Source organism: Rhipicephalus sanguineus, chromosome 3, assembly GCF_013339695.2.
Source record: "Rhipicephalus sanguineus isolate Rsan-2018 chromosome 3, BIME_Rsan_1.4, whole genome shotgun sequence".
Taxonomy (NCBI): Eukaryota; Metazoa; Arthropoda; class Arachnida; order Ixodida; family Ixodidae; genus Rhipicephalus; species Rhipicephalus sanguineus.
The window spans coordinates 109,073,952-109,087,982 of NC_051178.1; the positions used below are offsets into that span (position 1 = coordinate 109,073,952).

A 14,031-nucleotide genomic window follows, 5' to 3' on the forward strand; every position below is an offset into this window, starting at 1 on the left:
AGGTTGGTTCTTGTCTGCCTCTCGAGTTTTGCTGTAGCCTGTGCATCATTAATTGCCGCCTGCGCACGGATCTCTGTGTCCCAAACAGGTTCTGCCACCGGCACGGTCCCAAGGCACAAGTTGGCAAGCCGCCAGCGCCTCCGGATTTGCTCTGCGTAGCAGAGTCCATGATGCCTCGTGTCATCTTGCGCCTTGTCCAGCACCTGCGTGAACACAGCAACAGTGTTGATGCCGGTGAGTGTCCCTGTGGTTCCTGGCTTTTACCACATCACCTATTATTGTGGTAGCTTAGCAGCTAAGGATTTGTGCAGCTAAGCATGAAGGCGTGGGTTGACTTCGTGGCCGTGGTGGCTGCGTTTAAATGGCGTAAAAACATAAAAACACCCGTGTAGCATTTGTTAAATGATCCCTAGCTAGTGAAAATTGATATCTGGGGTCCTTCACTATGGTGTGCCTCATGATCACATCATAATTTATTGTTTTTATTGCTTATTGGTTTTCCTCTGAATAGCCATTTGTCCCATTGTGCCAACGATGGCCACTGTTTCATAATTAATTCGTCATTGTTATTGCATTGCCAGGCCTCCTGTTTATTCTCAGCTTCATCCTTGCTAGAGGGTGCAGAAACACAGAAGTTTTCATGCCACCATCACTAAGATTTGGAGTTGCCACGTACCTGCAGCAATGTGCTGTTGGAAGGCGAGTGTGCTAAGCCTGGGCGTTTCGCGCAGCATTGGAGCTTGACAATTTTTGCGAGGTTTCATGCTCCTAGTGGTCTCGAGACCTATAGTGACAAAATTTATTAAAAGATAGCATACTGGAAGCCACCACGAGGAATACTGTAACAGACGGGGATAATGTTACATGCACTGCGAAAAACCTCATATGATGGCATAAGCATTAGTGTTTCCCATGAGAGCCTCCTAGCGGTTACAGTGAATGAGTTCATAAGTGAAGGAACCGCTCAAGTTCCTCTGCCCCACCTTCACTCGTTATAGCTTAACACAGACTACTGAATAAGCCCTTGCAGCTAGTCTCTCCTTTGTCTACCCACCGTGGTGGCTTACATGGTTTCTAAGGAGCTTGCGCTGGTAAGCTTGAAAATGCAGGTTCGATTATTACCACAGTGGCTGTTTTGAATGCGGTCAAATGGAAAAAAAAACCTGTGTAATTAAATTTAGGTATGTGTTCATGGGAAACCCAGGTGGTCAAAGTTAGTCCAGAGTTCCCCACTACTTAGTGATCAGGTGTGGATTCTACACGTGAAATCCCAGAAATTAATTTAGTCTGCTTTATTTTCAGGCACAGTGGGCCAGAAGGCAGTGCAAGAGGCCGATGGCTTCCTGACCATGCTGCATCAGCTGAGTGAGATGGGCGCAGTCATGCGGCAAGTGATGACTCATGCCCTCACCAACCCCCTCAGCTACCGAACACTCACCTGCAGTGCCGCCAGTAAGTTACAGGACCCCATAAACTTCCCGACACGTGGAAGGTGAAGTCACGTGTCACCCTCTGCTGTGACACTGCTTTGGGGCTGTGGATCATCAGAGTGACATGCCCTCGCTGCTTTCTTGTGTCTCGATTCTTGAAGTTTGGTAGAGTGAGGGCTGATGTAACGTAAAAATTTTTCCAATGCAATTTTGTTTCCTTCTTATCACGGTGATAATGTGAATGGAGCCCCGCTCAAGTCATGGATGAAGCGCAAGGAGGAACATCATTGTGATAGAACCATCTCATTATCTCGGGTGAGATGTTATCAAAAGCAGGAGAGATTGGGCTGTTACGGTGTCACCTTTTGAAACGTCCAGTTGTCTGTTTGGTCAAGCTGTACAGTAATTCCAACTGTAAATACTCTCGGGCCAAAAGATTTAATCTAAGCAGGTTCCCATGTACTCGCCTTGTAAGTTCTTGTACCCCGATAACAGTCCCATTCACTTGTGAGTTGTGAATAAGCATCCTTTGATGAGGTTTCTTCGGATATTCAGGCAACGTTCACCGCACAGCTTAAGGGGGCACACTGGTCTTAGAGATGAAAAATTATGGAAAAAGTCAATTTTCTGAATATAGTATTTTCGTAACATACAGGCATTGTCGCAAGTGCTGACCAAGTTTCTTACATCTTGGATTGATATTTCAGCCCCAACAGCAATTTATATCATCAAAACAAGCTATATTTTAATTGAGAAAAAGCACAAAAATTGGGCTTTTATATCGATATGCTGCTTCTGAATGACGTGTGCTGCAGCAGTAGGCATGCAGCTTATGTCCCTGGTGGAGACTAATCATCTAACAAAAATATTTCAATAACTTCTATTACATGTGGTTCAAAATGAGCTTTATCTGTTTTCTTGCATTTTCTCAAAACAAGCTTTTAGTCACCCTCCTTGTTTGGTGCAACAATTGCTCAAACTCTAGAAAAGCTACAGCTGTAACGTTTTTTTGCTGTATGAAGCTAAATGCATAAAGCTTGAAATGCTGCAAGCAAATTCCTTCTTTTCTTCTACAATTTTTTAAACTGCCTGTGTTCTTGATCGTTAGTAGCTGTACTGTAAAGGCTAAATTTCAAGGGGCTGCTAAATTGTTAATTGTTGTTGGATTTGAAAACTGCTTGCAGCAGTTCGATTCTTATTCATTCTGCTTTCCACTCATGCATTAAACATAACTTTCTGCCCAGTTTATTATGATCTATTGTCTCACCAAATAATAGTAATTAATATTTAATTATCTCAATAATTATTTAAGTCAAAGAAAAAATTACTGCACTTTTAAAGTCAGCACAAAGAAATACATATATATCTGTGCTTTTTAATTGAATCTCGTCAGAAAATGAACAAGATAGCCCCAGGTACCATGTCCCCCCTTAAATGCTTGAATGGTAGTGTTATGTAGCCCGTAGGCATGAAAGCAGAGCTTCGTAAACTAAAAGTAAAATACTTTATATGGTTCGGTTAAGCGTGGAACTATTCATTTGTGTACCAGCATACCTTATGTTTACTTCTTAAAGCTGTTGCTTTTGATGAAGCGTGCCACGATAATGCCGGACTGCCTGGGCTGTTTCATTCCGCAGAACAACCAGCCACCTGCTTTGGCATCATGCATCCCAAAGATGGATGCAAAGTGAATAGCCACTACGAAGCACCACGCTGAACGGCAATAGCTGTCACTACGAACTTGATTGAAACAGAATTATATACGCGAGGAACTAGTCTATTTTGTTTCTTAAATCCCTACAGTTTTGTACGTGTTGTCTTTTGGCTCAAGAACACAGTTTTTGTTTGCCAAAGGGCCTGGTTGCCAAAGTTACATCGCTGCTCCATTTTACATTGTTGTATCTTGTGCGCAAGCTCGTGTGCCTCTGTGGAAACATTTGAACAGCCTTAGTTCTGGCATCATGCATGCAGCAGTCCTTATTACTACTTGAAAAGAGATGCACTTCGATTTTTGTGAAAGTGAATTTGCATAGACGACAATTCTCCAGAACATATGACGCACGGCCGAGAAGCTCGCATGTAGTAGTGCATACAATACGCTGGTATCACTGAGGCTGAAACAGTAAGACTACAGTTTTAGCTCAGGGTACAAGCACTGTCCACCTTTCTCATGGTAGTACAAACAACACTCAAAAAGAAGTTAATTTATGTAGTTGAGCTTCGAGATAAAGAGGTTGTAATTACAGTGAAGGACTTCAGTAAACCGCATTTCGTTAGGGTCCTGAAAAACTGCTCTACCCAAAATTTAGGCAAGAATAACGGCGAGGTTAAATTCCAGACTAAGTAAAGGCTAGTAAAGATGGGAACTGAAGTATCTAAATAAGGTCTGCTTCAGCGTTGCTTATTGACACCTTCGTTATGCTCTACTCAGAGTCTTATACACAACTAATGAAACCGACAGACACTGTGGGATCTGGACCCACAACCTTCGAATTTGAGGGTTGTGGCTTCGGATCCCACTGACAGAAAGGGGGACTTTTCGTCCACTTTAATTCCTTTCAGTTTAAGTGAGAACTATTACACTACAGTTAAGAAACCACAAATAATGTCCCCTACGCTTTCCTTAGCTTAATTGTCTGTCGGTTTCATTAGTTCTGTGTAATACAGAAAAAGCGAGCCCCTCGGACAATTCCCCTACTTTCATACTCAAGAGTCTGAATTTTGAGCGACATATTCCCCATAACCCCCGGGGAGTGTTGCAGCCACAACGGAATGATGGTTGGTAGCGTTATGGTGGAGCTTAAACCCAGCGTCCTGTTTTGTGTTGTATGTGGCTTTCAAGTACATTATCTAACCCCCCTGTGCAGACGATGTGGAGGACGAGGAGAAGGCAAAGTTTCTAAAGCACAACTACGAGTGCTACGAGGAGGCCAAGCGTCGGCTGCAGAACTGGGAGTGTCCACCCGAGTACCAAGGTGAGCTACATTGAAAGGTACTTGGCATATTCAGATCGTAGCTGCTGTCAACTGCAAACAGGCCACTTGAGGGTCAATTTTTTCATTTATAGCAGTGAACAGGGAATGCCCTGTCAGTTAGCAAAAAGTAACATTGCAAAGTCCACTTCATTGTTATGGCTGGCCGGTGTCTGCTACTGCAGCGTTACATCTTATTTGTATTGCTTCAGTATGTTACTGCCTAATCACAATACAAAGTTTCTGTTGAAACATCGCCATAGCAAATCTTTTTCCTTTCCGGAAGTTCTTGGCTGTCTTCACAAGACTGGCCACTACAGCACATGCGGTCTGCAGTAGACTCAATAAGCGGAAATCTCTTAAACGGAACTGCTGCTTAAATGGAACAGCAACTCCTAATATGATTGGTTTCATACTTGGATTCTGCACCCCTGTTCCTCTCTCAGTAAACGGAACTCCTGCAAAACGGAACACATTGTCCTGGTCCCTTCAGGTTCCGTTTAATGAGTCTACTGTACTTTCATTATTAAGCAAGTTGGTTATATTAGTACTCAGACCCTTCTATAACAAAGCTGTACGTGTCATGGCAAACTTAATTTCTTTTCAAGTTTGGTTGCTGAAGTTTCATTAATGAAGTTGGGGTTTCAGTCTAGCAATAAAAATGACTTCGCACTTCCCTAGGACAGTAGCTAGCATGAAGTTAGTACCAATACAAGAGCAGTATTTTTTAGCAACTTGACCATTAAATGTGGTATAAAAAGAGTACGTTGACATGGTGAGGTTTGTGTAATAGAAAAACGGTGCTAGGAATTTCCAGAGTAGTAGTTATTGCGTGCAGATAATCTTTGCTTTAGCCTGAAGAAACAGGCTAAGGCTGGTTACGGTATTGGTGCGCGAGAATGTCACTTGCTGACCAGCTAATGTCATCGTTTCCAGTTGTGTTTTGAGACAGGGAGCTCTTGCACCCATATTTAAAAAAAGTATGTCGCTATATACAGGTGTTTGGTGGTGCGTCCAGATAGGTGGTGCCAATGAACATACGTTTGTGGCATGCTGTGTCTAACGGTGGTTGTCTGAGCTGTTGTTTCAGTGTTGGCAACATTGACAGCTTCCACAAGTTCGTTGACTTCATGGGGGTGAAAGTGCCTGTTATCAGTTTATTTCCCGTTTTTTTTTTCTTTTTTGCAATTGTTTTAGAGTCTGAATTCATGGCCTAGTGGCCTCGAATTGGGTGGGCTTTGTTACATTGACCTTACTTGTGTACTTCATTCTACTGAGCCACTACAGAGTAGCCAGTGCAACTGTGCACACTGGGTCACTGACAATCTTGCAGCTCAGTTAGTGCCTTGCCTGAATCGGCTCCAGCCTAACAGTGGTGTCTCGTATTGGGCATAAAACCCTGGCAAGGTGACTGACCACACGAGAGGTCTTTTATCAGTGCCAAGATCCTCATAGATTCAAAGCATGGCGCAAAGTGTGCACATTTTTTACGGCTTGGCCATGTCTTCTGCAAGATGTCCAGCAGATGCCTCATGCTTTTTTTTTTCACATGACTCGCTGTGACTGTGCTGCAAGGCGCAGCAAAAGCTAGAGCTTATAAGTAGGGATGGGCGAATAGTGAATTTGAGGTTCGAAGTGAATCCGAAGCGAATAGTGATTTGGTCGAATAATTTCGAATCGAATAGTTCGAATAGTATTTACTGCATCTTATTAAGAAAAATAAGCATTTTTGTCATGACCCTTGCACAATACAGTGAAACCTCGGTGATACGAATCTTGCGGGGTCACCAAAAATATTCGGATCATCCGAAATTCGTATCACTAGAAAACATGGAAAATTAGTATGCGACAATAAGGGAAAGTTGGCATACGTTTTGATTCATTGTTTCTCAGGGCCTCAGCGACGTCATGAACAACTCTGAATGATTGCCAGTAAAGTTTTTAAACGACAACGATCATACATGTACTTGTATATAAGGTACATGCCCGCGTGTGTAATTAACGAACCAGATGTGTTGTGCCCCGTGACCGCTAGTAGCCCCTTCCTAATCTTACTACGCTACTTTGCATGACACTAAAGTACTGCGGCGAAAGTGACTTAAGAAGCGCTTTGCACATGATCTCTGGAGGCCAAGCTCCATCGCCAAGACCGTCCGCTTCGTCTCTTGGGGTCTTCGTCCATCTTTAATGGTACTTCATGGCGGACCCGCAGCCCAGGTTTCAGACTTGTTTCATAGAACGTCTGACTGCGGGGACCTGGCTTGCATCGACGTGGCAGGCACGTGTTGACACAGTACAAAGACGCTGCTGCCTCGTGCACAGGAGCACGCGTCAACGCGTCAAAAAAAAAAAAAAAAAGCGCGACGTCAACGTCACCTGTAACCTAACGCGAAGGCGCCTGAAGGCCTCCGATATTCGCGCGCACTATCTCGGAGGCAACGACGCACCGTTGATGGTCGCGCAGCGCACATGCCCGCGCCCGCGCGTGACTGCCGCGTCCTCTTCCGCGACAGCGCGGGCCGCACCTGTTCGTACCTGTGCGCTAGCGTACGTTCGTATCAAACGTCGCGGGGTGCAAATCGGTTCGCAACAACCGTACTACAATACATTGCAGGCTAATGGGCCTTGGCCGGGACCACAGAAAAATTCGTATCACCCCGAAATTCGTACGAGCCGTCATCGTATCACCGAGGTTTTACTGCATTTTTAAGGATTGCAACTAGGTATGAGTGAATGTCACTTTTTTGGTTTGAAATGAGGTGGAAGCAGCCTTGAATAGTATCAAGATTTGAATAGCAGTAGGGTGCAAGTTATAAGTGGTGCAATACATTACAATGTAAAAATTACTATACAGTCGAACCTCGATATATCGAACGGCACGGCGATCGCGAAATAGTTCGATATATCCAGAATTCGATATAAAAAATCACGTAAAAAATGCGTCAAGAACTTGTGGAAAACAACCAACGAACCAATCGTGGTGCAGTAATACTCACTTGAAGATTCAAACAAAGTATTTATTGTGTTGGCTTAAAATACTGAAAAAGAGTAGCCTGCTTTTTGTTGGCAATGGCGTGTTTGACGACTGCGTCCTCAACATAGTCCAGGCGATCCACAAGTGAAAGGCCGGTGCCTTCAATCGCGCTGCAGTGGCGGCGCGCAAGGGCCAAAGCGGCTACGACCTCAGCTGATGTCGGGAGCGGGGCACCATCAGCGCTTGCGGGATCCACCTCGGCAGCGTCTTCATTCGGCTGCTCAGCGGTAGCTTCGGCGACGATCTCTACATCCGTTAGCTCCGCCGTTGTACCAGTGCTGTCGTCACCTCCAACGAAGTCTTCGATGCACATGCTTTGCGGCTCCGCACCAACAAAGCTCTCCAGCTTGCTCCACGTTTCGGCGAGCTCGCTTTCTTCATCTGCGCATGCCAACCCAGCTTCCTCGGATTCTTCCACTGATGCTTCGTCAGTGCGTCCACCGAAGCCCGCATGCCGAAAGCAGTTGGCGATCGTTGACTGCTTGACGTTTTCCCACGACGCCTTGAGCATTTGGATGGCGCCCAAAAGATCGATCTTCAGATCTTGGCCCATCCGGAGTCTTACAAGCAAAATGTCGATCAGCCGACGCTTGTAGATAGACTTAAATGTGCGGATAATGCCCTGGTCCAACGGTTGGAGCTTCGAAGTGGTGTTGGGCGGCAGAAATACCACTTCGATGTTGCTCAGCTGGGCATCGGTGTGGTGTGCCGTGCAGTTATCGACGATAAGGCATACCTTCCGTCCCTGACGCACCAGGTCCGAATCTCACGCCTTCAGCCACTTGAGGAAAATATCCCTCGTCATCCACGACTTCTTATTCCAGGCATAAGTCACCGGAATATTGGGGCAGTTCCGCATGCACCTCAGGGTTTTAAATTTGCCAATTACAAGTGGCCGCAGCTTCGTGCTCCCATCCATATTGGCAGCCAATAGGACCGTCACACGGGCCTTGCCTTGCTTGCCCCCGTGGCACTTGTCCCCGCGAGTGTCCAGCGTTTGCCGCGGAAGCATTTGCCAGAACAGGCCCGTCTCGTCAGCATTAAAGATTTGGCTCGGCTCATACTTGGCGAGAACTTTGGGCCACTCATGATCAAGCCACTTCTGAATTTCTTCATCATTGGTGTCCTCACTCTCTCCCGACACAGTCTTCCCGACAATGTTGAAACGAGTCTTAAAACGTTGTAGCCAACCGCTACTCGCACTGAAATTCTCGACGCCGAGAATGAATGCAAAGTTCTTTGCCTTCTGTTGCAACATCGGCCCCGATACAGGAATATTTCGGGCCCTTGCGTCCATGAGCCACTTGTGGAGAGACTTCTCAACATCTTCAAAAGCAGCTTTGCGTACACGCCGCGCGCCCGAGTGCTGACTCTTCTCGGCCTTGGCCTTTATGTCGGCTTTGTTTTTGAGCAGAGTACTCAATGTGCTCCTTGGTATGCCTAACCCGTCCGCGACGCTCGACTTCTTCTCACCATTCTCAACGCGCTGGATTGCTTCCAGTTTTGCTGCAAAAGTCAGGGTCGTCCGTTTCTTCGCGTCTGCAGCCATCGCTACACACACCATAGACGTCAGACTCTGGAGTTTCCAAGATGTGTGGCGCCACCTGTCGGAGAAGTATTGAGTAGTGCATAGACCGACTCTCTCGCATAGTTTGCTATGGGACCAGGTGCAATTAGCGAGTGCGAAACAACGATTGAGCTTAATGTCGCGTGTGTTTGCGCATTTACCACTCAGAACGAGAGCTGTGAATTGCTCTCCGCTAGTCGGACGCGCCACCGAACCGTCGTGAAGTGCTTGCTGGATAATTCGCCTGAACGACGGCGAAAACAGCAGCAGACGAGAGCCCTCCGCACGCTACGAAGAAACTCCGCAAAAGACGCACTGTTGCGTTGTGAATTGCCACGGACGTAAAAGACTGAAAAACAACGTTCAGTTTTACCGATTTCCATAGTTGTCGTACGAAGAAGAAAGGCGAGAGCGCTGGATACGGGCCGTTGCGAGCGTGTTCGGTAAGCGAAGTACCCGCGTTCTCCACAGCCGGTGGCATGAATGTGTGGCTCTGCTGTTGTTTTGCGTAGCCCTGATGCAAAACCGTGGTAACCTTGACTATGAAGCTCAGCAGAGGCTCTGACCGCGGTGCTTGTCGTGTAACACGAAGTGAGCAGCTAGAGGCAGATTGGAGACGCGTGATACGCACACCGCGACGAGTTGGTCGTCACAACACAGCATCGCAGACGTATGTACATTTTGAAGGCTCAGAGTTCTGGTTCTAACTAGCTAACACCACGTGCGTCATACAAGTAAATCGCAGAATGTTGGTCGTGACCCCCTTCAGGTTTGTTTCGCCCGTGTCCTCCGCGGTTGCCGTAGCTATCTCGGAGGCCACGGTTTTGCCTTTGGTTGTACCCCGCGAAAGTGGACACGCACGTATCCCCATTTGCAGTACATACAAACGGAAGACGACCATCAAGAGACCATTTGAGGATGCGTAATAAAACACTCCAATGCACAGGAAGCGAGAAATGAATTAAGGGAGAATGCAACTGAAAAGGCGAAAATCGCCGGGGCCATTCGCCCCTGATGAACCGAGTTTTGTACCACTGATCGTAAGATGCATAGCTAAGTAAATTGATCGTGTATGTAGGTACTTTATCGCTGAGGCATACGTATATACCCGATTTTAACGCATTTAGGCTCTAGAGAACGGATGTCGGAGGGCTTACTCGGTGTCGTGTGATGCTCGCTTGTACTTGCGAGTTGCAGCGCGCGGGAATAACTAAAACTTATTTTGTTGTACTCGCAGTTCGCTTTGATCAGCTTCCTTTGTTTCTGAAGCGTGGATTGGCGGAAGAAGCTTTCCAGGTCCTTGATTTTCAGGAAACCGCGCCTCGACACCAACGAAAGAGGAGGGTTATATTGCGGCCTATGCACATTCGCTTGCGGGCGGCTCTCTTTGCACTACCCAGTTAGGGCCAGGGCTACGATGAGGGCGCTGGTGGCGGTGTTTTTCGCAGCGCCGCCTGGGCAGAGTCTGACGTCTATAACGCGCGGCAGGCCTAACACACGAGCACAACAACGACCGATGCGACGGATGCCTGGCGATACTATCAAGGAGGAGCTGGTGCAACAAGTGATGAACTGAAGTAAGGTGGCAAATTGGGCTAGTTGGAACATACTCGCCATGTTCAGCGCAAAAAAAGGAACACGAAAACACAAGGAAGTGCACGACACAAGCGCTGTCTACACGACAGCGCTTGTGTCGTGCACTTCCTTGTGTTTTCGTGTTCCTTTTTTTGCGCTGAACATGGCGAGCAACAAGTGCAGTGCGTCGTTGCTGCAAGGCTGCGGCGTGCGTATGCCGCTACGTTCAAGTGGCGCACTCGGCGCCATCGATGTGTGCAGCAGTCGTAAACGCCCACCGCGCTACCGCTATTTTCGAGAGTTGCGGGAAAGCTCGCCGCCTGTCAACGGAGCGCGGCGGGAAAGCTCGCCGCCTGTCAACGGAGCGCGGGCGGTTTGGGGTGGCCGAGTTCGATATATCCATTATACGTCAAACTTCGTTCGAAATAAAAAATTAAAAATGCATGCGATTTCCCACGTGATATAGGAACCGTTCGATATAGGCAATAATTCGATATGTCCGTGTTCGATATATCGAGGTTTGACTGTACTTAGAGCATATAAGCCCATATAACACTCTTTTAAACTTTGTACATTTCACCTTGAAGTGTGGCTTCGCGGCAGTGCAGATTTCCCCTGGAGGGGTTGTTTCACAGCACAGCAACCAGACGCTGCAGTGAAACCACCTTTACAGGGGGTTATGTGCGGTCAAATGTATACATATATTCGTTCATTTCGAATACTTCGAAATTTCGAATAATCTAAATTCGTATTGAAGCGAATTCGAATACTGCAATATTAGTTCGAATATTCGAAACGCCCGAATATTCGCCCATCCCTACTTATAAGGATCAAGAAATTGCATTTCCTTTTTCTGTGGGTGGCGCAGCTGTGGTGATCTCTCTCTCTCTCTCTCTCTCCTACTCTTGTTCCAGTGTCTGAGTACAGGATGTTCAAGGAAGGTGAGCTGGTGACCGGCTGTGGTGTGGCATTGTTGTGCATCTACATTGTAGTGTTGCATGGCAGCCAGCCCCCCTGCCCCTCACCAGCTGCTTCTTAGTGGTGGCACCGTTAGGCCCATTTAACATTCCTACGGGCACAATGTAGACAGCTGTGTTAGACATACGTGTTAATTGTTTGTATTATAGATTCCACTTGTCACATAGTTCTTTTATCACTAGTGCGTTGCTTGGCTTGTCTTTCGAGTGCGCTTTATGAGCTCTTACTGTAGCAGTTTTCAAGCTTTCATACATCCCCCCTCCTCCTCTTCATAGAAATCTCAGTATTCTTTTGCAATGTATTTATATACTGTTTTGTGTACTGCACTTCAAGACACTGTTCTGCTGTGGAACTTTGATGTAACGAATTTCACAGTGTATAATGAACTTTTCCCGTTTCTGTATTTTCTACCTTTGAAATGGGTGCACTTTTCTTCTCTTGATTTAACGAAGCAATTCTAAGATACAGTTTCAATGCAACAATGTTTTCACTGGCAAGAAATTGAATTTCACAAATTCTATCAACGTCAAAACAAGATCACCCTGTAAAGTTGGTTTCAAACACCCTGTAAAGAGGGTTTCACTGCAGCACAAGGTGCTATGCCGTGAAAACACCTATCCAGGGGAATTCCGCACTGCTGCGTAGCCCCACGTCAAGGTTAAAAGAGCAAATTACCCTCACATCGATTCATCATTTTTTAAGCTTAAAAGCTTGTTATACCGGCTTATATGCTCTAATTATAGCAAAGTTTGAAAGATAACGTATTTTACAGGTCATCACTTGCATTCTACCGAAAGTCAAATCTTGCTGCTATTAAAAGTTGCCTCCACTTCCCTTTGAACCAAAAAGAATGACATTTGCACATGCAGGGGTGGAAGTGCTGCGCCATTTGTGCCACGCTGCGCCAATCTGCTTCTGCTGCGCCATCCTGCTCCAAAACGCAATATTGCACCGAAACTGCTCCCAAGCGGTCTTTGGTGCACGGCCTCCGCGATGGGCTCCGGTGCGCTGCCGGAACCGATCACCGAGGCTACGTTTGGTGCTTTCATGTGCCGCTGTCATCTGTATCATGGCGCGCCTATGCGAGCTTATATCGCTTATATCATCATCACATCTCTTCGCACGCTCTCGTAACGTTTTTGAAGGAGCAAAAAAGCTAGCGAGCCTGTACAGGAGCTAGCTACAAGAAAGCAACGTTTTTAGATTCAAGAAAGTTAGTTGTGCGGCCATATTTCGATGGCGCCGGCAGCAACGGAGTTTTCTGGCGCGCTGCGCGCATGAGGCGGTTGCTGTCATCGTGGCCTGGTATTGCGAACATGAATAAAAGTAAGTGCATTGACGCTTCATAATGTCGAAAAGGTTCTATTTACTGCGAATATTTAATTTGATGTGAAGCATGAGGATAGTGCGAGCAGCTGCCGCGGACGTAAACGCGCGACCATTATTTAGAAACTTTGCATTAAGGAAACTGCTGTATAACTGAGTGTGTAAGATGGATTTTGTGTCATAAGTCTGGATGAGAAAGAAAAATTTGTTTTATCCGTTTGCGGTCAATGAAGCCACTACCAATCGCGAAACCACTCACAAGGCTTCTGTTTGTGTAAGTCGGTTGGACCATTTCCGAAACTCATTTTCTTTAGTGAGAGCGTGCCATGTGGAGAATTTTTTGCGTTGCACACAAGCCCTTAGACGTTATCAATGCAGCATGTAAACGCGCTTGTGCAGCGACGAGCTTAGTCTCGCCAGTGCGATCGGTCGCGTTTTTCGATTTTTGCTCGTCAGAACCTGCGCTCGGCTCGTGGTTGAGTACGCTGCAGCTCGTACCATCTGCTCGCCGCAGATGGTATGAGACCCCGAGGAAATGGATCATGCGCTTATGGGCTTCCTTGGCAACCAATACAAGTGCACTTGCGAGGAACCCACTACGCTATAAATCATTGTAATTTTATTGAGATCCCGAGGAAATGGATCATGCGCTTATGGGCTTCCTTGGAAACCAATACAAGTGCACTTGCGAGGAGCCCACTACACTATAAATTATTGTAATTTTTGAGAAGTAGGGCAGCAGGCACTGTGCCATTTTTCGTAATTCTACGGAGAGCCGTGGTACCTGCTAAACGCATGTAAGGCATTATGCGCACTTTGTTGATGCTGTGCCTGATGACGATCAAGAATTATGGCAGAGCCCTTTGTAATGGGTTGAAAGCATTCAACAACCTACTCGTTGCGCAATTCGCATTGTGTGACACCTGGTTACAGAATTCGCGTTGTGCGACGCTTGGTGCTTATTTTACTCTTCTACCATGCTATATTGCATATGCTAATGTGGTTCGTTCCCGACATGAAGCCTGTATAGGACCTTTTTGCAAAGCAATTTCAAGCACTGGCATGGCTCAGAGGTTGAATACTGGGCTCCCACGCAGAGGACCCAGGTTCGAACCTCGTTCCATCCTGGAATTTTTTTATTATTTCGTT

The 14,031-nt window shown here is 46.4% G+C and overlaps 1 protein-coding gene across 1 annotated transcript in view; it reads left to right on the forward strand.

The window, feature by feature from the left end:
* LOC119385752 (E3 ubiquitin-protein ligase Ubr3-like) overlaps positions 1-14,031 on the forward strand; it is a gene marked incomplete in the record, with an annotated part of 121,881 nt that overhangs the window by 12,979 nt on the left and 94,871 nt on the right. Inside the window, 3 exon segments of the mRNA XM_049414088.1 lie at positions 89-234; positions 1,303-1,452; positions 4,298-4,405. Coding sequence (XP_049270045.1) covers positions 89-234; positions 1,303-1,452; positions 4,298-4,405 — 404 coding nt within the window.